This window comes from Hemitrygon akajei, chromosome 14 (assembly GCF_048418815.1).
Source record: "Hemitrygon akajei chromosome 14, sHemAka1.3, whole genome shotgun sequence".
Lineage (NCBI taxonomy): Eukaryota > Metazoa > Chordata > Chondrichthyes > Myliobatiformes > Dasyatidae > Hemitrygon > Hemitrygon akajei.
This window is the reverse complement of record NC_133137.1, coordinates 93,362,015-93,388,733: the sequence shown is the minus strand read 5'-3', so window position 1 is coordinate 93,388,733 and position 26,719 is coordinate 93,362,015. Positions and strand designations below refer to the sequence as shown.

Here is a 26,719-nt window from a genome sequence, read left to right as displayed (position 1 = left end):
AAACATAAACCATATAGTATATATATGAACAAGGTAAGTCTAGATATTCCATAATATATAATATAAAAAAGAGAAAAAAAATAGTAAATCTATATATGAAAGTTAACTAATCTAATATCTAAGAAAAAAAACAAAGAAGGAAAAAAAACTAAAAAAAAGAGAAAAGAAAAAGGGCTGTTCATAGTATCTCACAAGCATACATAAACATCAATGACGTCAACTCCGATCCTCTCAACATACATACGATTAAAGCTGAAAAAACCAATAAGCCTGGCACAGGGCCATTACATCATATGAAAATATTGAATAAATGGTCTCCATTGTTTGTCTGTAGTGTAGTGTAGTGTAGTCTGTAGTGAGATGCTGAAGATGTTCTATAGGTCAGTTGTGGAGAGCGCCCTCTTCTTTGTGGTGGCGTGTTGGGGAGGAAGCATTAAGAAGAGGGACGCCTCACGTCTTAATAAGCTGGTAAGGAAGGCGGGCTCTGTCGTGGGCAAAGTACTCGAGAGTTTAACATCGGTAGCTGAGCGAAGGGCGCTGAGTAGGCTACGGTCAATTATGGATAACTCTGAACATCCTCTACATAGCACCATCCAGAGACAGAGAAGCAGTTTCAGCGACAGGTTACTATCGATGCAATGCTCCTCAGACAGGATGAAGAGGTCAATACTCCCCAATGCCATTAGGCTTTACAATTCTACCGCCAGGACTTAAGAACTTTTTAAAAGCTATTATTAATGCTTTCTGAGATAGTGATTTAGATGCATATCATATTTTTTACTGAGTTAAGTATTGTATGTAATTAGTTTTGCTACAACAAGTGTATGGGACATTGGAAAAAAAGTTGAATTTCCCCATGGGGATGAATAAAGTATCTATCTATCTATCTATCTCTATCTATCCATATCTTTTCAAATTTAATAGAAGTATCAAATACAGCACTTCTAATTTTTTCTAAATTTAGACATAACATAGTTTGAGAAAGCCAATGAAATACCGTGGGAGGATTAATTTCCTTCCAATTCAACAAAATAGATCTTCCAGCCATCAAAGTGAGAAAAGCAATCATTCGACAGGCGGAAGGAGATAAGTGAAGTAAATCCATCATCGGTAAACCAAAAATTGCGGTAATAGGATGGGGTTGTAAATCAATGTTCAGTACCGCCGAAATAATATCAAAAATATCTTTCCAATATTTTTTCAAAAGCGGACATGACCAAAACATATGAGTTAAAGACGCGATTTCTAATTGACATCTGTCACAAATAGGGTTTATATGAGAATAAAAATGAGCTAATTTATCCTTGGACATATGGGCCCTATGTACAACCTTAAATTGTATTAATGAATGTTTGGCACATATAGATGATGTATTAACTAATTGAAGAATTCTATCCCAATTCTCAATAGGAATAATAAGATTAAGCTCTCTTTCCCAATCATTTTTGGTCTTATCAAAGGGCACTGAACGTATCTTCATAATTATATTATAAACTTTTGATATAAGCCCTTTTTGAAAAGGGTTTAATTCAAACAAACTCTCCAAAATATCTGAAGACAGAAAATTTGGGAACGAAGGAAGTACCGTACTTTAAAAATGCCTAACCTGTAAGTATCTAAAAAAATGAAATCTAGGCAAATTATATTTATTAGCTAATTGCTCAAAAGACATAAAACAGTTGTCCAAAAATAAGTCGGAAAATCTTAATAATCCCTTAGTTTTCCAAGCCAAAAAAGCTTGATCTATAATTGAGGGTTGAAAAAAACAATTAGATACAATAGGACTATTTAACACGAATTGAGTCAACCCGAAAAATTTCCGAAATTGAAACCATATACGTAAGGTATATTTAACTATCGGGTTGTCGATTCGCTTCGGCAATTTAGAAAGAGCAAAAGGGACAGATGTCCCTAAAATAGAACCCAGAGCATAAGCAGATACCGATTTAGTTTCCAAACTCACCCAATGAGGGCCAAAAGGACCATCCCACTCTTTCAACCAACATATCAAATATCTAATATTAACTGCCCAATAATAAAATCTGAAATTGGGTAATGCCAACCCACCATCCTTCTTTGTCTTCTGTAAGTATATTTTACCTAACCTGGGATTTTTATTCTGCCATATATATGAAGAAATTTTTGAATCAACATTAGTAAAAAAGGATTTCGGAATAAAAATTGGTACCGCTTGAAAAACATATAAAAATTTAGGTAAAATAACCATCTTAATAGCATTAATCCTACCTATCAGAGATAAAGATAATGGTGACCACTTAGTAAACAAACCTTTAATCTGATCAATTAAGGGTAGAAAATTAAACCTAAATAATTCTTTATGGTTTTTGGTAATTTTAATCCCTAAGTAAGTAAAAGAGTCATTAGCTAATTTAAAAGGTAAAATACCATAATTTGGGACCTGTCTATTCAAAGGAAACAATTCACTCTTATTAAGATTTAACTTATACCCAGAAAACTCACTAAATTGAGCCAACAATGATAAGACTGCTGGAATAGATTTCTCAGGGTTAGAGATGAATAATAATAAATCGTCTGCATATAAAGATACCTTATGAATATCTGTTCCACGATTAATACCCAAAATATCCTGTGATTCTCTGATGGCAATTGCCAAAGGTTCTAAAGCAATGTTAAATAGTAATGGACTAAGAGGACAACCTTGTCTAGTGCCCCGAAATAAACGAAAAAATGGAGATCTTTGATTATTAGTAAACACCGAGGCTACTGGAGTTTGATATATCAGTTTAATCCAAGAAATGAAGGTCGGACTGAAATTAAACTTCTCCAGCACATAAAATAAGTAAGGCCATTCAACTCTATCAAATGCTTTCTCCGCATCTAATGAAACAACACATTCTGAAGTATTATGTGAAGGAGTATAAACAATATTCAATAATCTCCTAACATTGAAAAAGGAATAGCGATTTTTAATAAAACCGGTTTGGTCTTCCGAAATAATTTGGGGTAATACCTTCTCCAGCCTGGAAGCCAGCAACTTGGAAAAAATCTTAGAATCCACATTCAATAAAGATATTGGTCTATAAGATGCACAATCAGTAGGGTCTTTATCTTTCTTCAGTATTAAAGAAATGGAAGCTCTATAAAAAGATTGTGGCAAATTCCCCAATCTAATTGCTTCTTCAAAAACCTTGCATAGCCAAGGAGCTAGAGTAGCAGAAAAACATTTAAAAAATTCTACTGTGTACCCATCTGGACCTGGTGCTTTCCCAGAATTCATTGAGGAAATAACCCCTTTAATTTCCGCATCCGTAAACGGAGTATCTATTACTGAAAGATCATCAGATGATAGTTTTGGAAAATTCAATTTCCCGAGAAAATCACACATGGTATTATGATCCTGAGGGAATTCAGACTGATACAGGGAGGTATAAAAGACTTGAAAAGACTTATTTATCTCATCATGGTTAACTGTCAAATCCCCAATCTGCTGTCGAACCTTAGTGATTTGGCGTTTAACTGAAACATTCTTCAGCTGACTAGCTAACAGTTTTCCCGATTTATCACTATGTATATAGAAATCAGATCTGGTTTTCATTAATTGATTTTCAATCGGAGATGTAAGTAATAAACTATGTTCCATTTGAAGTTCAACCCTTTGTTTATAAAGTTCCTTGCTAGGAGTAGTCAAATATTTCTTGTCAATCTCTTTAATTTTATCAACCAATAAAAGAGTTTCCTTCTTAATGCGTTTTCTCAGACCAGCAGAATAAGAGATAATCTGTCCACGTATATACGCTTTAAAAGTGACTCAAAGTATTCCGCAAGAGATATCCTCCGTGGAATTAGTTGAAAAGAAGAAATCGATCTGTTCCTTCATAAATTTAATAAAGTCCGGCTCTTGCAATAAGGTAGAGTCAAATTGCCATTGTCTAGCACTTAAAGCTGTATCCGTAACATTAATAGAAAGTTTTAATGGAGCATGGTCGGAAATAGCTATAATATCATAATTACAACCAATTACCGATGGAATAAAACAAGAGTCAATAAAAAAATAATCAATTCTCGAATAGGAGTGATAAACATGTGAGAAAAAAGAAAACTCTTTGTCATTAGGATGACGAAATCTCCAAATATCAAAAACTCCATTATCAGTCAAAAAGGAGTTAATACAAGTGGCCGACTTATTGGGTAGAGTCTGAATAGGTGTAGATTTGTCCATCAAAGGAATTAAACAACAATTAAAGTCACCACCCATTATTAACTTATATTCATTTAAATTAGGTAAAGAAGTAAATAAGGACTTAAAAAAGTCAGGACAATCCACATTCGGGGCATAAACATTAACCATAGCAACCTTTTTATTACCAAGTAAACCCGTAACTAACAAAAATCTACCATTCGGATCCGAAAGGATATCATGTTGAACAAATGCAATAGAGGAGTCAATAAAAATTGAAACTCCCTTAACTTTGGCATTTGAATTCGAATGATACTGTTGACCCCGCCAAGACCTAAAAAAGCGATATTTGTCCTCCTTCCTCACATGAGTTTCTTGTACAAAAATGATATGTGCATTAAGTCTTTGGAATACTTTGAAAATCTTCTTTCATTTAATCGGATGGTTTAATCCATTAGTATTCCAAGACACAAAGTTAATGGTTTGCGCCATGTTTCTAAAGTCATCCCTTTGGTATATAAAGGGTTAACCATGTTATAAACTCATGCACCCGGAAGAGGGACAAAAATAAGGAGCGGACCCGGAAGTGACGACATCGTAGACATATTTGTAGTTCAAGAACAGCCCAAGTAAAAAAACTAAAACAAATTAATAAGAGAAAAATTAAAAAGGAAAACAGACCAACCCCCACCCCCACATGAAAAAGAAAAAAAGCCAAAATATGGCTAGAAAAAGGAAAAAATGAGACTAACTCTACCCCCATATCAGCGGCAGACCACTCCGTGTTTAAAGGATATATTAAAAAAACCACCCCAACTTTAAGAATTATGATCGCAGTACTAAAAACTACGCTTCTTAATATGCTGGGTTGTAAAAAAAAAGGGAATATAATCACTAAAAGTTTATAAATCGGGTTATAACCCAAACAAATCAAGAAGTGTTTAAACTATGATAAGCGATGCATTATAGGAAGAAGACGAAAAAAGAAACAATAACGCCATCTTAAACTAAACCAAGAATACTTTACAAAAAACCACTATCTTGATATTAAAAAAAAAATTCCCTTCGAAAGGTTAAAAATATACCTTCAAGGGAACAAAAGTAATAGACAAAAATATAGTATAGTAGTTAAAGTGTATAAGACAAAGCGATTAATATAACGAAAGCACACTTTAACTTAAATATGTATAGGATAAACCTACACCAATAACCAGAGACTAACCCTGGTTTAAGGAATCGAAAACCGTCTTTCACAATCAGAATCACTCATTTATTAGAAAGTAGTGACTGTATCAGTAGGGAAGTTCTCTTCCAAATACTTTTTCGCCTCGAAGGTGGAAAGGAATACTCTACGCGGAGCGTTCGGCGGGGAAATCCTGAGCTTCGCCGGGTATAAGAGCGCAGGTTTTAGATTTTTCTCATAACATTCAGACATCAGAGGTTTAAAGAGAAGCCTCTTCTTCATAATTTCTGGACTAAAATCTTCCACCAAACGAAAGCAATAATCATGAAATTTAATCATCCCAGCCCTTCGAGCTTCACGAATGAGTTGTTCTTTGTCGTGAACATAGTGAAATCGGACGATTACCACCGGGGGTTTATCTGACGCACTCGGTGAACGACTCCAAATTCTATGTGCTCGGTCAAGTACCGGGGGGTTTTCTGGAAAAACCGACGGAAACGCATCTTTTAGAAATTGAGCAAAGTATTTCGAAGGGTCGCCTTTTTCTATGCCGTCTGGGAGACCAAGTATGCGTAAGTTCTGTCTTCTGGACCGATTCTCCAAATCGACACTCTTGGCTTTAAGTGTCTCCACCAGTTTAATGGTCAAAATTAAATCCTGTTGCAATTTTTCAATTGTCAAATCTCGTTTCCGCGCTTCATCTTGCAAAGACGCGATAAGCATTTGCTGCTGGTTAATTACTGAATCCGTCTTAACCATATAATCTTGAAAAGCCTGATGTTGTTCATCAAATTTTCTATCCAAAACCTCCATAAACAGTTCATAAGTTAACTCAGTGCATTGCGGTTGAGCTTGCTTCTTTCCATTGCCGTTCGGGTTACGCCCCGGTTCTCGTCCTTTGGATCTAAGAGCCATTTCTGTTTGCATATCTTCAAAAATTCACAATAAAATCTTAACGATAAGCCCAAGAAAGTAGCAAAAATCTTTTGGTGTAGGTAACAATAAGTTGAATAAGGGTGATCAAAGGTTAGAAAAGGTAAAGGTTATGGAGCGGATCTGAAACAGTACTCACTCCATGAGCGTCTCCCGCTGACCTCAGGTGCCACATTTTAATTGTTGATGAGAGCAACTTAAAAGGGACCAGACCTTAAAATACTTTGAATTTTCTTTCAAAATTCAATTTTGAAATTTGTGGCACTGCCACAAGAAAGCAGTACCTTCGCCATCCAGGCCATGTTGTTTTCATGCCCCTGCTATTGGGAAGGCAGTCCCACACCACCAGGTTCAGTAACATTTATGACCCTTCAGCCATAAGGTCCCTGACCAGCATGAATAACCTCAACTCTGAACTGATTCCATAACCTATGGACTCACTTTTAAGTACTTTTGACGATAAATTTACTTAGAACTTTTTAATTACTGGTAACAGCATATTAGTACAAAACTGCTTGACAGTAAGTGAAATTACAACTATTATCTCAGAATACAGTGGATTCTGGTTAATTGGGGCACATCAGTATCAGAACATTTTGGCACGATTAAGCGGCTGCCCTAATTAGCCGGTTTCATAGAAATAGTTATAAAGATATAAAAAGACAAACTGAGAAACAAATTATGCATCTAAATGAAATATAGAACAAATGAGAACACTATCAATACTGCTACAGTACTATAAAGCTGTGTATTGGTTCCTAATAGTTATCAACAGAGGAACTCACCCAATGTATGCAATAAACAAACAGCACAAACAACTAGTCCAGATAATGGGGTACCTTCATACAATGCTATCGAAAACTGTATTCTCCAAATCTTCGTTTTCATTGTAACATTCAAGACAATTGTCAATACCTTCAAATTTTTCATAGTTCTCAACTTGTTGAAGTAGTGAAAAAATTTCATTTTCACTCCCAGACATTTCTGGTATCTCCAAGCCTGAATGTTTGAAACTGTAATGAGCAAAACAGTTCTGAATTGTTTTACTTCTCATTTCTCGCCTACTATCATGACAAAAATTGCTGCTTTTTGAATGCAAACACACACAATTGCCACTAATTGCTCTAACCACTAGATGTCTAATGGCCACATAAGTGCATGACTGATGTTAGTTAGAACCTGTTTGGCAACAATCCCCTGCCCAATTAAGTGGCATAGTGTCCCAAGTACACCCTATCCTTGTTATATGTGTCTTCAGACTATGCAGATTCATAGTTATGCAAGGAACCTATTTCTACCAATGTCTCTTTATATGTGTCCAAAACTCACAGTTACGCGAGGAGCACTGCTTTCCCGCCAATACAAGTCACATGCGCACGCGTCACAGTCTCACTCCCGCCAGTCTCGCATTGGTTTTGGCAAGGTGTGGATGTGCGATCTTGCGCTCTTAAACTTTTGTTGGTTTTCCCTATAGTGCAGTGATTTTGTGCTTGAAATATTTAACTATGCCTCCTAAGCGTCCGACGTCATGTCCTGGGCCATCAGCCGAGCGGCAGAGAACCGCTTTAACACTTGAAAAAAAGTTGGAAATTATAAACAGCGCTGCATCAGGTGAAAGTAACACAGCTCTGGGACGCTACTGCCAGGAACAGAATCTTGCCTTTAAAGTTCTTTTGCTGCTTGACAATGCGCCAGCCCACCCTAAACATTTGGACAGCATTCATCCTAACATAACAGTACGTTTCCTGCCACCTAAAGCAACATCGCTGATTCAACCCACTCGACCAAGGTGTGATCCACATTCAAGGTATTTTTTTTATGGCGAACTATCTCCCAGATGTTGCAAGCAACAGTCGATTTTGAAAATCCTGGGAGTTTACCAACGGTGAGGGAATGGTGGAAGTTGGAACACTTGGCACAAATGACGATGGACATGGACCCAAGTTTAGAATGGAGTCAGCATTTCAGTCATTCCCTGCCTTCAACCCTTCTTCCTTACAAGCAAATTTATGCTGAAAAACAAAATGCTGCCAAGCAAACAACCCTCACCACTTCCTTCAAACCAGTGCCGGCAGTTCTAAGAGTTCTGAGTCTTCCTTCACCCCTTGCTGTGCTTGATATGATCCTGATGACCACAACCATCCATGCAACTTATCCACGTAAAGCTGCCCGACACCACAACAACCACTCATCTCCTGGAGCGAACACACCTGCCACTGTTGGTGAGTACTATACACCCTAGTATGTTAACTTTCTATGATTTATTACATTGAATATTACCTTAAATTGATGAAATATAATACGAATGTGCCTTGTGGTACAGCTTTTGTGTCGTATTGGTATGAAAATGTGAATAAATTACAGATAAAACATATTTAGGAAGCCCTCTGGAACGCATCCCTATTTACACAATTATTCACATTATGCATCGACTGCTAGGAACGTCCCCCACATATAACGAGGATAGGATGTAAATAAAGAGAATCCCAGCAATTTTCTCGATTAGCTTTTATTTTTTAAGAGTTGGCCCAAATAAGCAGTTTCCCTGATTAACCGATGGCCCAATTAACTAGAATCCACTGTAAATACTAACAGTTATATTTTCAATATTTTATATAATGAAATATTATATTTTATATGAAAATATAAATGCTTTAGGAAACTTTTAGACTGAAAACTCGTCACCCCTCTCGCACATAGAGTGGCATTGTTACTGAAGAAATCTGTGACCCAGAGATTCAGCAGATGTTGTCCATCTTGAGATTTTAGCAAACTTTTTTTTGAAGAATATATCTCACGATGCTCTGAACCCATCATCAATGATGTAACCTGGGCTCATCGGGTGTTTTGGGTCTGTCAAAATCAGACACCCTCACCCAGGCAATTCAGCCACAACTTGTGTTCAGGGAGCATGAGCTGCAGATCCCCATTGACTTGCTTTCTTCATCCAGAGCCACCTTGAGGCTTTCTCTGCTGCCTCTTAAAACTTGCACACAAAAATGATTCCAGTCCCTGACTATCTCACACTACAAATAGCTGTAAAACGTGTGCTCTAAACTTAAGTTGTGCAAGCTTTTTGTCTTACATAATTATTAGTTGGAAATGTGATTTTTAACCTAGTTTCTATACAAGTATTCAGTCTATTCTTTTACATATATATAAGGAAATCATGCCACCTCATGGCAAGTTCATGTAATTTAGGTATGGCTAAAAAAACAATCCTCAAAGTCAAGATTCATGCAAGATAGAAACTAAACCTTTGTCACATCAAGTCCGCGCCATTATCAAGAACCCATTTAAACTAATCCTATTTATATCACCACATCCCCAATAACTCATCCAGATTCTATCACTCACTTACACATTAAGCGCTATTTGCAGTGGCCAATCAACTCACAGAACTTTGGGGTGTGGAACAAACCAGAGCATCTTGGGGGAAATCCACGTGGTCATTGGGAGAATATGCAACTCTAACAGAGGTCAGAAATAGGCTTGGGTTGCTGTAGCTATAATCCACACCATTTGTGGCATTTTGTTTACTTGACTAGTTCAACATTAATCCAGCCCACATTAATATTCCCAATTTAATATATTTGATTTCAAGATTTACAAAGTTATGCATTCAGCAGTAAGAATGCCATAGTAACAACTGATAATAATCTTTAAACTGTGTACAATGCTCCTTTGAGAAGAAATCTTCAACTTCCTGCAGCAACAAATCAGCAAAATACTCCAACTATTCTCTCTTTTGTTACAACTTTGCCATTGTTAACTTGTTCTAAAGTTGTGTTTTTTTTTAGGGGCAACATAGGCCCTAATAGAACTGCTGCTCCATAACTCCAGCAATCCAGGTCCAATCTATACCTGTGGTGCCATCACGTGGAGTTTGCACATTAACCTGTGACTGTATGTGTGGCAAATGGAGGAATCTGGGCAGGGTGATGGGGGAGGGCAAGTTGAGAATGGAATGCATTAAAAATTAAATGCAACTTAAAAGTGAACTTAGTGGATCAAAGGGCCCGTTTCTGTGCTTTCTGTCTAATGATCTAATGGGTAAGCCAGCAGTGTCTTGCCGATGGTAATTTTCTAACAAAATTTGTTTCGCATAGGAGTCATGTTTCTGTACATTTACTACTAACCAGACTGTTACAGACTAACTAATTCTACTTTTTTACTGTTCAAAGATCTACGGATAATATTATGATTATTTCACTTTGACAAGTTATGGCTCATCAGTTACATTGTTCTTAGAAGTTATAGCACATCAGGATCCTCAACCAGATCTCACAGCAACATCTTCAGGAAAACTCCTCTACTCACCTTCGATTCTCTATTCCTAGCTGCAGCTTAATAGAGATCTTTCATATTAATGCTCAAAATCGTCAGTAGGTGCAAGCAGTAAGAAACTGTTGTTGAGGTAGGAAACATCACCAACTCAACTTAAAATGTTTAGTATTACCAGGGAAGTATTGTTCTACACAGTAGACAGTTATTTAATTTTTAATCTATGGATATTTCTGATCAACATCTAGGATGTAAAGTTGTATGATCACAATCTGCAGTTCCAACTCCAATATCTTTGCAGCTTTCAAGTTCAATACACTTTTGGTTTTCTTCATTTCCAACTGCAAGTGAATTCTTACTTCTGCAACTGATTCACCTCTGGCAACCATGTATTCAGCTGCTAAAGTCTTAGGCTGCAGAACTCCTTCCTCTCTCATCTAAAATACGCTTTAAAATCTACCCAAAGGCAACACGAGTCAATCTGCAGATGCTGGAAATAAATAAAAACACAAAATGCTGGCAGAACTCAGTAGGTCAGACAGCATCTATGGGAGGAGGTAGTGACGACGTTTTGGGCCGAAACCCTTCATCAGGAGTGAAGTAACATGGGATGGTCGAGGGGGGATAAGAAGTGGGAGGAGGGATGAAGTAGAGAGCTGGGAAGTGATAGGCTGAAGGGAAATGGGCTGGGGGAAGGTGGAGAATTATGGGAAATAAAAGAGAAAGAAAGGTAGGGCTGGGGGGAGATTATAGTGAGAGGGAAAGAGAGAGAAAGAAAACCAGACTAAAATTATAGATAGGGATGGGGTAAAGGGGGGCGGGGGTATCAACGGAGGTTTGTGAGTTGAATGTTCATGCCGGCAGGTAGGAGGCTACCTAGGCGGGAGATAAGGTGTTGCTCCATCAACCTGCATGTGGCCTCATCCTGACGGTAGAGGAGGCCATGGACAGACATGTCGGAGTGGGAGTGGTCTGTGGAATTGAAGTGTGTGGCCACAGGGAGATCCCGCCACTGCTGGAGGACTGAGCGCTGGTGTTTGATGAAACAGTCTCCCAGTCTGCAGCGGGTCTCCCCAATGTATAAATATTGGGGAGATATTGGTGTATAAATATTATGCTTTAAAATCTATCAGTTTAATATTGCTCATCACAATATTTCTGTGTTAACATAGCAGTTAGCACGACGCTACTGCATCAGAGTTTGTAGTTCAATTCCGACGTCATCTGTAAGGAGTCACATGTCCTCTCCATGAAAGCATGGGTTTCCTCCAGGTGCTCCTGTTTCCTTCCACAGTCCGGTTAGTAGATTATTTGGTGATTGTGAACTGTCCCATGATTAGGTTAGGGTTAAACTGGAGCCGGCACAGCTCAAAGGGCCTGAAGGGCCTATTTCATGCTGTATCTCTAAACAAATACATTAACTGTTTGACAATGCTCCCATGAAGTGCCTCGTGATTTACAAAGGTTTTTTTTTTGCATAATACATAGGTGGTCAAGTTAAAAGATTTTCCTTAATTATTAGAACTTATGTGTTTATTTCCCCACACAGATTTTACCCTTTTTAATAAATATTCTACATTTGCTTTGGAGTTATAATAACTTTGTTGATTAAATCATACACACTATTTTAATTACTTAAAACAATAATCTTGCATATGGGATTGAAAGAAATTATTAACACTTTAAATTAAGAAATGAAACGGACTATAAGATAAACATTAAGAATGCTTATTTATACCTTTAATGAATTCAAGATACTGTGCCCTTTCTCAGTTTCCACATAGCAGTTATCACACTCCATTTTTTTAATCTTAACGCATCCTTTCTGAAATGTACTAATATCCAGATCTGCAAAACAAAATTTTGATTCAACAGTTTTAAGCAATATCACAACATACTAAACAGGATGCTTGAAAGTCAAATTGCAGGTGCTGGAATCTAAAATAAAAATGGAAAATACTCAAACATTCAACTGGCAGGGCAGCATCCGGGGAAAGGTAAATGGAGTTAAATGATTCATGTCACAAACCTTAACAACGAGGAAAAACTATTTCTCTTAAATGGCAGAGAAGGATAAAGATCGAGATCTTTGTCCTATCCATCCTCTGCAACTTAAAACATTTTTGTCATTTTCCCAGTTGTTCCGATCAATATAGACAATTTCTTCTCTCCACAGATGCTGCTCGACAGCATTAATTGTTCTGGATTAAAATTAGTAAACTGCTTAGTCCGTTTCAAATTGCCAATAAATACTCACCAAACTTTACCGGAGTTATCAGATCAATACGAGCATCACTGCTAATGTTTTCTGAAACCACTAGCATCTGCTTACGGGCTTTATCATACTGCACCAGAACATCGTCTAGGTTTTCAGCTTGGTTGGGGGAAAGGAGCTCAACAAAAGCGCGGTCAGCTGCTGGGTAACCATGCGGATCCAACGCCTTCACGGACACATCGCAGGGCAGGCGGACCTTTAAGGAACTGAACGGGTCCACCAGCATGGTCCAGCGTTTCAGTGCATTGCCCTTCTGTCTGGAGCCGAGGCTTCGGTTTTGACACAGAGGCCTCCTGGGCACTGTCCGGAGAAAACCCTCCTTGAGCAATACCGCTCGGCAGGCTCTACGGCAAAATACAACGAGAAAAGTCATGTTGAGCCCAGGAAAGTACAACTCTCTCACAGCTGTTCTGCAGTTACGATTGTTGTTGTTGTTTCGTGGAGTACGGAGGTGGGGATGCTGGGAGTTGAAGTCAACGCTCTCTGTTTGACCGGCCACCTCATCAGTGAAAACTACAGTTCCCAGAATGCAATACGGGAGCCATTCCTGGCCGACGATGACTATAGATTAACAGAGTAAGTTTGCTGATAAACACTGATGATGATTTAACTTCACAGCCATTTCACAAAAAAGGACTTTTAACATTGTCAACTTCTCAGCAGTACAGAACTCTGGTGAAAGAGCTACACCGGCACGGTTGTTTAAGACTGATATAACTCAGTTTTAAAAAAAATAATATTAACTAATATCATGGAGTTGTTTAAAGCTACAGCAGTATGTAGGTGTTTTGCGTATTAATACAAAATTAGCATATACTATATTTAAAGATTCATAAAGGTGCCCGGTTTGATTAGAATGTAACCGATCAGTTTTCTGGGGACCGATCCTTGACATTGTCCCAAAGCTACGCCCCATCTGACCAATGGAGAGGCAGGGTTTAGGAGAATGGTTACCATGGAAATGCTGAGTGCTAGCGGTAAACGATCGGGAAGCTGTGGCCCAAAGACTGTGCAAGGAACGGCAGCTTGTAAGGTATAAATGATGTATTTTGAGAAATGTCAAGCCACAGCTTGAGGGCAAAGACAACGTTTACAGGTGTCTTGTGGCAGAAGGGGGGGAAAAAATCAGCGCTGCCTATTCCTGGATTTAAAATTCTTCAAACAACTTCTGGGAGGGTGAGGAGTCTGTTTTATGGGGTTGCTCTGTCTTGAAGCTTCCTCCAGAACTGGACCATGGTAAAATAGGCCGTAGTCTGCATGGTTTCCTCAAGGGAAAATCTTGCCTGATAAATCTGTTGGATTGTTGAGACCTTTATAAAGCACTGGGGAGGCTCCACTTGAAGTATGTGAGCAGTTTTGAATTGAATTGAATGTTATTTACATCCTTCATATACATGAGGACTAAAAATCTTTACACTACGTCGTCTAAATGTGCAATGTATAGTAATTTATAATAAGTAGTATGTACAACAGGATAGTCAAAATAACATAAAAATACAGTTGTTTCAGCATAAATTAAGCCTGGTGGAAGAAGCTGTTGGTCCTGGGTTTTATGCTGCAGTGCCTTTTCCTGGATGGTAGCAGCTGGAACAGTTTGTGTTTGGGGTGACTTGGGTACCCAATGATCTTTTGGGCCCTTTTTACACACCCGTCTTTGTAAATGTCCCGAATAGTGGGAAGTTCACATCTGCAGATGCGCTGGACTGTCCGCAACACTCTCTGCAGAGTCCTGTGATTGAGGGAAGTACAGTTCCCATACCAGGCAGTGATGCAGCCAGTCAGGATGCTCCCAGTTGTGCCCCTATAGAAAGTTCTTAGGATTTAAGGGCCCATACCAAACTTCTTCAACCATCTGAGGTGCTGTTGTGCCTTTTTCACCACACAGCAATTATGTACAGACCAAGTGAGATCCTCAGTGATGTGTACTTCATTTATATATTTTTCATTCTCTAGACAAAATGAGTGGAGAGGAAGAATTGATTCCTGATGTATCTGATGAAGAGGAAGTCATCACAGCTGTTGCTCCAACTATAGATATTCAAGAGGAGCAAACAGTGGATGTGACTACCAGTCCAGCTTTTCAATGCTTAGATGAAGTAAGTTCTCTTCTAATTTTGCACTAATTGATGCTCTGTGGGTTTGAAGTCTGGTTGGGAACTTTGCATAACCTCAGTTGTGGTTGGATGAAGCTCCCTGAGAACAGTTTTAACTTTGTCCAGTTGACAACTCATTTTATATCATCACCTAGCTTTTATCTGTGTTCCTCAGTAATCTTAAGAGTTGGGAGAAGTGCTGAATGTAGGCTTCCAATTCACTATCATTTATTTTACACTACTGCATCTCATTGTTTACAACAACTGCAAGGACGGGGAGATAATAGGCAGATGAGGCCAGGTGGGAGAGGAGAGAGGGAAGTGTAGAGACTGAAGTCGGTAAGTAATTGGACCAGGCAAGAGAGAGATGTTGAGCATGTGGAACCAGATAAGAAGAGAGGGTGATTGGTGGGAGTAGGAAAATAATACAAGGGGAGTGGATTACTTGAACTGGAAAATTCAATGTTTGTACCGTTGCTTTCATACCTCATATCCTAGGCTCAATATGAGGTGTGTTTGGCTTCAGCATAGCAGTAGAAAAGACTAAGGACATGAAGGGTGGTGTGAGAATGAGAATGGGAGTTAAAATGACCAGCAACCAGAAGCTCAAGATGGGCTGTTACAAACAGAGTGCAGGTACTATGCAGAATGGTTGCCTGATCTATGCTTGGTGTCGCCAATGTAGAGATAGCCATGCTACATACATTCTAACCCACCTTCAGAAAATGTGACAAAACTGCAATTGAGGATGAAATTGTTGGCAAAGTGGTGGGAGAAACTTTTGTCCTTAAATGACATTATGTATTGTAAATGAAATGGATCAAACACAAATCACCAAATACTGTTTATTTTATTATCAACATGTTTAGTAGCTTTACAGATTTGTGTAAGTTCTTGGAGCTTGCAATAAAGACATCATAATGAAAGTTAATATTCAAGTTCACATTTTTACACACATCTTTTGTAAACAGCAGTTTATTTTGATTCTTTCAACAGTACTTCGCCAAAAATTTGCAAGAATTACATAGATACAATGCTCTCTTTATCATTAAATTGCTGAATAATTTGTTGCAAAGTATTGTTTTAACATTGCATGAGCATTACAATAACAATATAAGGAGTGCAACAAGTAGAAAAGGAATCTATTAATGAGTATACAACAAAGTTACATTCTTTTTTTTTACTAATTGCAGTTAGTATTCTGCTGGTGTTAGAATGATAAATCAATATTTATGTTATGTAGCATTGAGCTATTATCTATAAAAAACCTTTCATAGGTTCATAAAGCCTATTGGATTGCTTATAGACATTGACCTGAAATTCCCTAACAAAACAATACAAAATAGATTATTTTAAAAAGTTGCCGTACACCGCTTAAAAAGATGAGGGGATGCAAAAGCTGGAATCTGGAGCATAAAATACACTGCTGGAGAAACTTAGTGATTGAGCAGCATCGGTGAGAGGAGAAAAATTGTCAACATTTCAGTTAGGACCCTGCAGCTGCCCTGATGCAGGACCTTGATACAAAACATCAACGTTTCCCCTCCCCATACAGATGCTGTTCCATCTGATGAGTTCCTTCACCTTTCTTTTTTCTCTAGAAATTTTCAACCCAATTGTGGTTCAGAATTGGAGCTGCATAGAAAGCCCAGTATTCATGTTGGACCAAGAATGAAGTCTTGGCCTCACCTCTTTGTTTGCTATGCAACCAATGGCTGTTGTACCTCACCTACAGTCATAATAACAAGTAGAAATATATTTTACATCCCCATGTACACATTTTTCCATTATATATTCTCCTTCTTAACAACAACTAGCTTTTTAAAATAACACGTTAACTTCCCAAGGTAATTTAAAAAGAAAAGCAACCTGTAACATAACACAGAGAAATTAAGAAGATCAAAGTATTGAAGTGATGGGTTTTGATGAGGCTCTTGATGGTGTGAAAAGAAGTGGAATACCTTGCCATTGATGATTGGGAAAGGAGAATAGGAATCTATCAGAGGGCACTGTAAAGAGCACTGAGGGTATTGGAGATGGATTAACACAAACAATTAACGGCAAGATCATGCAGGGATCCAAAGGTAAGTAAGGGTAAAATTTACTATATTGAAGTGGGTATCTAATGGAGATTGAAGAGGAGACTGCTAAATGATCCTGTTTAGATCATATGAACATAGAAAAAGAAGCCATTTGACCCTTTATGCTTGTTCTGCCATTCATTAAGATCACGGCTGACCTTCTACCTCAGTGCCAATTTCCTGAAATGACCCCATATCCCTTCATCATCTTAGCAGCCAAAATATATCAAACTATGCTTTAACTGACTCAGTGAATCAGTGTCTACAGTCCTCTTGGTTAGGGAATTCCAAAGATTTTAAAGGTAAGGAATCCCTTCTCATCGCTGTTCTGAATTGTCCACCCATTATTTGAGATCCTGCCCCAATTTCAATGGATGATACCAATTCTACCCTAATACATCCTATAAAATCCTTCAGGAATTTTATGTATGTATGTATTTAGAGATGTGGTGCAGAACAGACCCTTCCAGCCCAACAAGCCGCACCACCCAGCAACCAACCTATTTAACCCGAGCCTAATCAATTTACAGTGACCAGTTAACCTGTTAACCAGTATGTCTTTGGAATGTGGGAGGAAATCAGAGCACCCTGAGGAAATCCACACATTCACGGAGAGGAACACATAAACTCCTTTATAGCCATGTTGGAAAAGATCTCTGAACTCCAGTGCCCCGAACTGTAATAGCATCGTGCTAGCTGCTACACTACCGTGGTACCCCACAGTGCAAAATTAAAATTTTGTACATTTAAATCAGATTAATTCCACAAGAAATAGCATGAACAAGTTCTATAAATTAGAGCTAATGTAAGGTGGAACTTGAAAAGTTAGTTGTGAGAAATAAATTCAAGAAGTCTTCTAAAATATTGAAGAAGGAGCTAAAGATATGAAAATAAGAAGACTTAAGAAAAAGGATAGGAACGTCAGTGTTGGTCAAGGAAGACACTGTTTGCACAGTCTAGTTACTATAATATGTTGGTCAACTGTGGCAAAGGAGAAGATTTTGCAGCAGAATTGAATATGATGGCTCCAGTCTTCCCAGTGTGGCTGGAAGGCATGTTAACTCAACTAAGACCTGATTTCAGAGAGGCAATTTGACATAATGGAAGTGGTACTGATTCAAAGGAAGTGATAGAAAATTAGAGACAGGTATCTCCAGTGTTATAAACAATTGGAAGGCCTAGGGATGGGTTAGTTTATCTTGGGTCAGAAGTGCTAAAATTCTCACAAGAGTATCAGCAGATGGTTGTACTGAGTTTTCAAAATCTGGTTCTTTTAACAATGTATAACCAAATGTTGATCAGTGAATTCAACTTGCAGTTGATATTTTAACTTGTGATCAATTCTGGCAGCTTCAAAGTAAAGCTGAAGTTATTTTTAAACAAATCTTTTGGGAACTTCTGAAATAAAAATACAAAATGCAAGAAATAGCTGCATTTGTGGAGAAAAAGTGACATGGAATTAACATTTCAGACCAGTGGGTAAAAAGTCACTTTTCCAGTTCTGATACAAGGTCATTGAACTAAAATATTAACTCTCTCTTTCTCTGTAGATGCTGCCTGACCTGCTGAGTATTCCTTACATTTTCTTATTTCATTTTAAAATTCTACCATTGGATTTTTATTGCTTTTGGAAACCTTAGTTATTGCTTTATATCTTTTGGCCTGATGAGCATTCTTACTGTTTTGAAAGAATGGCGATAGCCATTCAGAGTTTCAGTTTTTATTTTATACCAAGTGCCCCAAAAGATCCCATTTCTGATTCCTCTGTAATACTTTTTATAATATTTACCATTGAGATTGGCTGACATGCAAGCATCAAACCACCAGCCAGAACTATAATAGGCTCCACAGTTACCTGAAGGGTACATATCATTATCTTTGTCCTTGGTGGTAAAGTATTTTTGATTATGGTTATATTCTTTGCTGTAAAGCATTGCATCACCAGCTGTGCCAGAGTAACCAGAAATAGTGAGACGATATTGATCCTTTTCATCTGCAACAGAGAATTGACTGTATTCGGCATATTTTTGGACTTCATCCCAATCTTCAATTTCAATTCTTAATATCATCTTCTTGGATTTTGTCAGATAATGTATTTTGTCATTTCCCAGCCAAAATTCTGTTGATAGGTTCCCGAATCCATTTTTGTAATCTGCCCAGGTTCGATTAAAATCAACGCTACCATCTTTGCGAGATTGCAGAACTGTCCAGCCTCCATTCAGACTTTTCATCTCACAATAGACTGAAAAGGTTTTATTTGGACAGTGAGCAATTTCATAGATGCCACTTTTCCGAATTCCTTCTTTATAAAAATCTGAGCAATCTTGAGGCGGTACTTTTTGACCTGCAAATAGGGAAAAAGGTCATTAATTTCATAATCTTAAACCAAAATAGTTTGGTCATATCAGTTTGAATAACTTGACCAGATTTACGTTGGCAAACAGTAGAGTGGTGCAGCTACTTGTTTAATACTTACTTACCCAGTGCACTTTTAAATTGTAATAGAATATGATAGAAGCAATTTGTTTTTGTGGCTTAAAAATCCCAATATTAAGTTTCCTTTCATTTAATTAATTTGGAAAAAGACTGTAAGAAACTAAAAGAAAATAAAGCAAAAGCAGCATGTACAATATATCTTGTTCTACTTGGTATTAATATCTTTCAAAATGTTTAAACTCTATTTTTTCTATATTTACCGAAGCATATAATTATGATCCTACACATAGTGTTGGAGGAACTAAGCAGGTCAGGCAGCATGTTTCGAGAGGAATACTTTGAGCCAAGACCTTTCATCAGAACTTGGAAGGGAAGGGTAGGAAGAAGGCAGCAGAAAAAGAAGGTAGAGTACAAACTGGCAGGTGAGGTGAAACCAGCTAAGGGGGAAGGTGGGTGAGTGGGAGAGCAAGAACGAAATGAAAAGCTGGAGGGTAATTGGTAGAAGAGATAAAAGTTTGAAGAAGAAGGAATCTGATAGGAAAGGGCAGTGGACAATGGTACCAGAGGCAGGTGAGAAGAGGGGAGCCAGATGGGGAACAGAAATAGAATGGAAGGGAGAGAGGGGAAATTACTGGAAGCTAGAGAAATTGATTTTCATGCTGAGTGGAGGCTGCCTTGACAGAATATGAGGTGTTGCTCCTCCAGCCTGAGAGTAGCCTCATGATGGCAGTAGAGCTCACATGATTGCAGTGGTCTCCCGATCTATGTCAGGTTTCACCGATGTAGAGTAGGCTGCACTAACAGTATCAGACTCCGATAGACTTACTGGTGAATTTTCTCCTTACCTAGAAGGACAGTTTAGGGTGCTGAATGGTGACATTGTGGATGGTGTAGAAAATGTGGGCAATGAAATGGCAAGTGGCGTTCAATCCAGGCAAGAGTGAAATGTTGTACTTTGGGAGATCAAATGAAAAGAAAAAGTACATAGTTAATAGCAGGATCCTTAACAGGATTGATGTGCAGAGTAACCTTGGGTCTATACAAAAATGAGAATGCTCACGCAAGTTGAGAGGGTCGTAAAGAAGTCATAAGGCATGCTTGCCTTTATTGATTTAGTTCAAGAGGCAATAAGTTAGTGTAAAGTCTAGGCGCCATGGTAGCATGTCGGCTAGCATGATGCTATTACAGCCCAGGGCGTTCTGGAGTTTGGAGGCCAACTCTGGTGCCATTCTGTGAGGAGTCTCTGTATGTCCTTCCCGTGGAATACCTGGGTATTCCCCTGTGCTCTGGTTGCCTCCCATGGTCCAAAGATATACCGGTTAATTGGGGTCATTTGTAAACTGTCCCGTGATTAGGTTAGGGTTAATCGGGGTTGTGGGGTTACTGGACCAGTGTGGCTCAAAAGACCAGCAGGACCTACTCCGTGCTGTATTGCTAAATAAAATAAGAATAAATAATCCAAAGTGAACTTGCAGTTGTGAGGTCTTACCTTTTATTCTTTGTTAGTTAGAAAAGTTTTACAATTTATTGTGTGTGTAATCTTCTTTATACAGATTAAGCTATGCATAGGTGATATACATTTAAAGGCTCATTAAATGATGAAATATAATCCTAGAATTTCAATTTTACTGCTATTTGGAATGGAATGAAAAACAACATTTTATAATCTTGAATAATCATTGAAACTAATTTTGGAGTTGAGTAGAATAAAGATAGGTTAAAATTATACCTGCTTGAATTGGATTAAATGGAATTATTTTTAATTCTATATTTCATGCATTGATTAACGTACCTGCTGGCATGCCTTCGACTGCACAAGTTGTGTAACAGTTATTATTCAATGTATTCACAGTGTCGTTAATACTTGAAAGCTCTTTTTTAATGTAATGCAAAACAGTGTCTGTATTCATCTCTTCCAAACGGCTCTGTAGCCAATTGATCTGGTTTCTGGCAATCTGCAATGAAGATGTCAATGCTTTTACTTTATTCTCCAGTGCAGTTATCTTGTTATCATGCTTGGTAGGCTTTTCCTGTTGTTCTTCCAGCCACCTTTTCTTCATTTTATTTACTGTTGCTGTAAGACTTTTAACAGTTTTGACAGTCTTTTCAAGTAGCTTAGTCTCCTTGGGAAGCTTCAGGGTTAACGGTGGAAAATTTACCTGATAACCACAGAATTCACCTTCATCACAGTCTGTGGGCTTCAGCTTGATGGAACAATCTGCATTTCCATTTATTTCTGTTAGATCCTTGAAACTGCTACTTTCGTTATATCCATGAGGAATCTCCACACACAGTGTTAATCCAGCATTCAGGAGGAAAAATGCAGCAGCAGCCCTCATTATTTCTCCAAAACTCTGAAAGACTATTAAATATTTTGATGATTTTTAGCTATAAAAATATTGCTGTGTTGCATCCAGTGCACAAGCTCTCACTAACAGGGAAGTTAGTGCACAAGCTACAGCAATGATATTAATACTGTTGGGAGTGGTGGGCAGTTCATTTATGATATCATATCCTTCTGTAACTAAGTCTGCTGACAGAAATTGGAAATGATGCAGTACCTCATTTGCCAACAGCAACTGAAAATGCTCATGTACCTCAACTGCATACAGTATTAACTGTATAAATGTTATTATTTTCTAGAATGCTTGCTCATTTGCCTTAAGCATACATTATACACAATATACATGGAATAACAGTCAAATTCAGCTTTTTAACATTAAATTTTTGGGGGGTATTCTGACTGCCCCGAGCCCAAACAGTTAAAATCCACATTTGCACAAACTTGGTGAGGAAAGCCATACTGGTGAAATTGCCTGTGTACAACCAATGAATGCCTTCTGGAAGCATGCAAAGTAAGTAGATCAGAGTGTTGTTGCTCCTTCTCAAAACATTTTTCAACTTTGCACAGTTGAAAAGAGCCCTCATTATTGGCTTTTAAAGAGATGATCAACTTCTTACAGGTTAACAGGTTTCTTATGAGTTTTTTTACAATTGCACCAATATTTTTATACTTATCTCAGGTGCTGAAGTCTGTAAGGAGTTTGTATATTCCCCTCACGACCCCGTTGGATTTCTCCAGATGTTCTGGTTTCCTTCCACAGTCCAAAGATGCAGTGGTCATTGTAAATTGTCCGTGGCTAGGCTAGGGTTAAATTGGAGTGGCACAGCACGAAAGGCTGGATCTCTAAATGAATCATAAATCTATAAAGACTACAGGGGCTGGAGATAAGGAACTGTTCTACTGTTGAAATCTTTTATTCCTATGTTAAGGTTCAGCAGAGGGCTATTAAAAACAAGCTGCTAGTAAAGAGGTGAAAGAGAAGTGCAGCAGTAAGTGAAGGAGAAGAACTACTGTTACCAGGAAGTTTATCTACCAAGGTTGTTCAAGGAACCATTCTGCCTGCAACTCAACTAGGTATATTGGGCAAAATGCATTTAAGCGAATCAGCTCATCTAGTAAATGCTGCACTTTAGATATCAGAGGGAAAGAGAATAAAAAAAACATTTAGGTGAAAATTGATTGTAGTCATTCTACTTATTAGTTATTCTCCTTTTCTCAGAAATAGTCTAGATTGGTTTCACATGTACCAAATTTAGACCAATAATATACAGCTTTTAATTCTTGTGGCTTCCTTTAATTGCTCAGAAACTTCTTAATCATCTGCTGCTACCACCCCTAGGTGTATTTTCCTAGGGTATCCCTCAACCCAGGAAGTGGTGTTATGCGGTTTGACACATGATATATCAAAAGTCCTTGTCACTGCCTGTGTTACTAGCAGTAGAAGGAGCCTGCTAGTATAAGTGCTGGGAGATTCTAATTTCCATTGAAGCTCATTGATACAGTGAGTCAGAAGACTGAACGGCAGTTAAAAAGAATGGTGAGTTAAAAAGACTTAAATACTGACAGCTTGGATAGTCTCGTCTGCTGCATGAGAGACTACAAGTGTTAGAAACTAGCCATAGCTCTACGCACCGTGCTTACATACCTGGAGAAGAGGGAAGAGGGATGCTTATGTGAGAATGCTGTTCTTGGACTGCAGTTCAGCATTCAACACCATAATTCCCTCCAGCCTCGACAAGAAGCTCAGATACCTCAGCCTTCACCCTGCCTTGTGTAGCTGGATCCTGGACTTCCTGTCAGATTGCTGGCAGGTGGTAAGAGTGGGCTCCCTCACCTCTGCCCCTCTGATCCTCAACACAGGTGCTCCCCAGGGCTATGTCCTAAGCCCCTTCCTTTACGCTCTGTATACCCATGACTGTGACGCCACCCACAGTTCCAATCTGCTAATTAAATTTGCAGATGATACTACAATGATTGCCTTATCTCAAATAATAACGAGGTGGCCTACAGAGAAGAAGACATCACCCTGATTCAGTGGTGTCAAGAAAACATCCTCTCCCTCAATGTCGCAAAAACAAAGAAGCTGGTTGTGGTTTGAAGGAGGAACAGAGACAGGCTTACTGCTATTGACATCAATGGATCTGGGGTTGAGAGGGTGAACAGCTTTAAGTTCCTCGGCAAGGATCTCATGTAGTCTGTACACAGCAGCTGTATGGTGGGAGAAGTACAACAGCGTCTCTTTCACCTCAGATGGTTGAAGAAGTTTGGCATGAGTCCTAATTGAGAGCATCCTGACTGGCTGTATCACTGCCTAGTATGAGAACTGTACTTCCCTCATTTGTAGGACACTGCAGAGAGTGGTATGGACAGCCCAGCACATCTATGCATATGAACTTCCCTTTATTCAGAGCATTTACAGCGACAGGTGCGTAAAAAGGGCCCAAAGGACCATTAGACACCCAAGTCACCCCAACCACAAACTGTTCCAGCTGCTGCCATCCGGGAAACACTACCACAGCATTAAAGCCAGGACCAACAGGTTCCGGGACAGCCTCTTCCACCAGGCCAACAGACACAATTGTATTTCTAACTATGTTGACTGTTCTGTTGTATATCTTACTGTACAGACTATTTATTACAAATTACTATAATTTGGACATTGCACATTCAGGCGGAGACATAACAAAGATTTTTGCTCCTCATTATGTGAAGGATGTAAGAAATAAAGTCAATTCAAATTCAAATTGAATTCAATTCAAACATTAATGCTGCTTAAAGCATTGTATTTGTCCAGTAGATTGCCTGTTGTAGACAAAATATAGGAAGTTTCAGTAACAACTCCTTAAAGTATGTCCTTAGTGAAACTTGTTACAACTAGCTTCACAACAGAACAATGCATGGTGTTATCTGTAAAACAAAAATCTTTCACATGTCTAGCTCTTCCCAGACATGAACTGGAGATGTTACAATACCTCTTAGAGTAAACCATTGATCATTGCTTAGGATATTTTTGAGTGATCATGTAACAAAGTCATTTGGGTAGAACTTAGAAATAAAAAGGGATAGTCATCTTGCTAAGACTATATTATAAGACCAATCATCACCAACCCTCCCCCCACCAATCGTCAGCAGGAACTGACTATTGTGTCAAAAGGTTTCATGTAGAATAGTAGCGTAGTGTGAGTGGGAGATTTTCAGTGGGCCCGGATGTGATGGAATTTGTGTGGTGCATTCAAGACAGCTTCCTAACACAATATATTGAAGTAACTACTCATGAAGTAGCAATATTGGACCTCTTAGGGAACAAGTCAGGCCAAGTAATTGAAATGATAGTTAGGGAGCTCTTTGGACCCATGGTCAAAATCCCTTTAGTTTTAAAATAATTATGGAAAATGATAGAAGGTCCACAAGTTAATTAAAGCAGACTCAACTCTGAGGGCATTAGACAAGGATCTATCTGGGCAACACTATTTAAAGGCAAAGGAACAGTTAGCAAAAAGAGCGCTTTTAAAAAGGACATATCAAGAGTCCAGGGGCAGTATGTTTCTGCTAGGGTGAACAGCAGGCATACCAAGTTCAGTGAACCTTGGCTAATGAGAGAACTATTTACAACAACTAATTAACCTACTAACCGGTACGTCTTTGGACTATGGAAGGAAACCCATGCATTCACAGGGAGGAACATAGAAACTCTTTACAGCCAGCATTGGAATAAAACTGAACTCCAGTGCCCCAAGCTGTAATACATTGTGCTAACCACTACATTACTGTGGCACCCTTCTGAGTCATCAATAGTTACTGGCATGTTTTCTTGAAATTTTACCAACTTCCATCATGAGCCTTCACTTTTTTTGTACCAGCAAACTTTGGGATACTCAACACCCGTGGATTATAAGCTTACATTTGTGTTGTATTATCATTCTAATTGAGCAATTGAAGTATGGTTATTGACAACTTACAGTGGAAACTGCACGCACGTAATCCAGTGTGAAATGTGGAAGTTTGTGGTTTAAGGCAGCATCCTCAATGTACTCTCAGTTTCGCAGTTTTAATCTACACTCACGTTCAAACCAATATGTTTCCGAGTATTTAGTGATAAAGAGAACAGGTGACAGAGAAGACTGCAAATGCTGGAAATCTGAGGCAACACACAAAATGCTGGAGGAACTCAGTGAGTCAGGCAGCGTCTATGGAGGAAAATTGAGTTTTGGGTTGAGACTCTTTGTCAGACTGGAAAGAAAGAGGGGAGAAGCCAGTATAAAAGTAAGGGGGGGAGAGTGAGCAAGAGCAAGAGGACAAGTGAATGATTTACATGCCCTCCTCTCTGGCCATATCTGCCTGCCATCACCTTGGTTTCCAATTCTTGATTTCAGGCATGTTTTGACCTGCTCCTGGATGCATAACTGGCCTTATTCCTTATGACATTCCATCTGCGCACCTGTCCCCATTCTAATTCATTCTTTAGCTATTTAGTTCTGGCTATATTTAGTATGATCAGACCTGTAGGCCATATAATGAAAAACACTGATCTATACAAGGAGGAAGCTAAGGGCTTGGTAAATTGGGGATTTCTAATAGTTGTCTAGACCTAGTTGTCCTTGTTGTGAGTTGTCATCCAGAAATGGTTGTTATTACCCTTTACTTAATGATAAAATTGTCTTCAGTCAGCAGGAGCTGAAAGTTTAATTTCCAGAGAGCAATCTTGAAGAAAAAGACATGCAAATATACAACTAAATAACCCTAGCATACAATAAGCCACCATTCTGTAGTAGAATTATTAAATCCTACTGTGTAAATATGAGAAACAGTCAAATTCTAGGGATTCATGTTTTGTGAAATCAGCATTTTTTATGACTTGTGGTTGGTACACCATAATATTCATTTAAGGAACAAAGACCCCTCCCCCACCATGATATACTGAGAAATCTCAA

General features: G+C 38.4%; 2 protein-coding genes across 3 annotated transcripts in view; one reads left to right on the top strand and one right to left on the bottom strand.

Annotated features, from left to right (window-relative positions):
* fam185a (family with sequence similarity 185 member A) overlaps positions 1-13,207 on the bottom strand; it is a 71,318-nt gene extending 58,111 nt beyond the window's left edge. Inside the window, exons 1-2 of the mRNA XM_073066626.1 lie at positions 12,817-13,207; positions 12,298-12,407 (exon numbers count right to left, since the gene is read on the bottom strand). Coding sequence (XP_072922727.1) covers positions 12,298-12,407; positions 12,817-13,207 — 501 coding nt within the window. The remainder of the gene's footprint in view (positions 1-12,297; positions 12,408-12,816) is intronic.
* A 60-nt stretch (positions 13,208-13,267) lies between these two features.
* The window catches only part of ccdc146 (coiled-coil domain containing 146), a 106,869-nt gene continuing 93,417 nt past the window's right edge, over positions 13,268-26,719 (top strand). The window contains exons 1-2 of one of the 2 annotated variants that reach the window (XM_073066624.1): positions 13,268-13,410; positions 14,788-14,930. In XM_073066624.1, coding sequence (XP_072922725.1) covers positions 14,793-14,930 — 138 coding nt within the window. In that variant the 5' untranslated portion in view covers positions 13,268-13,410; positions 14,788-14,792. Of the gene's footprint in view, positions 13,411-13,797; positions 13,868-14,787; positions 14,931-26,719 lie in introns of those variants that run through there. The other variant, XM_073066625.1, reaches the window with a different exon arrangement.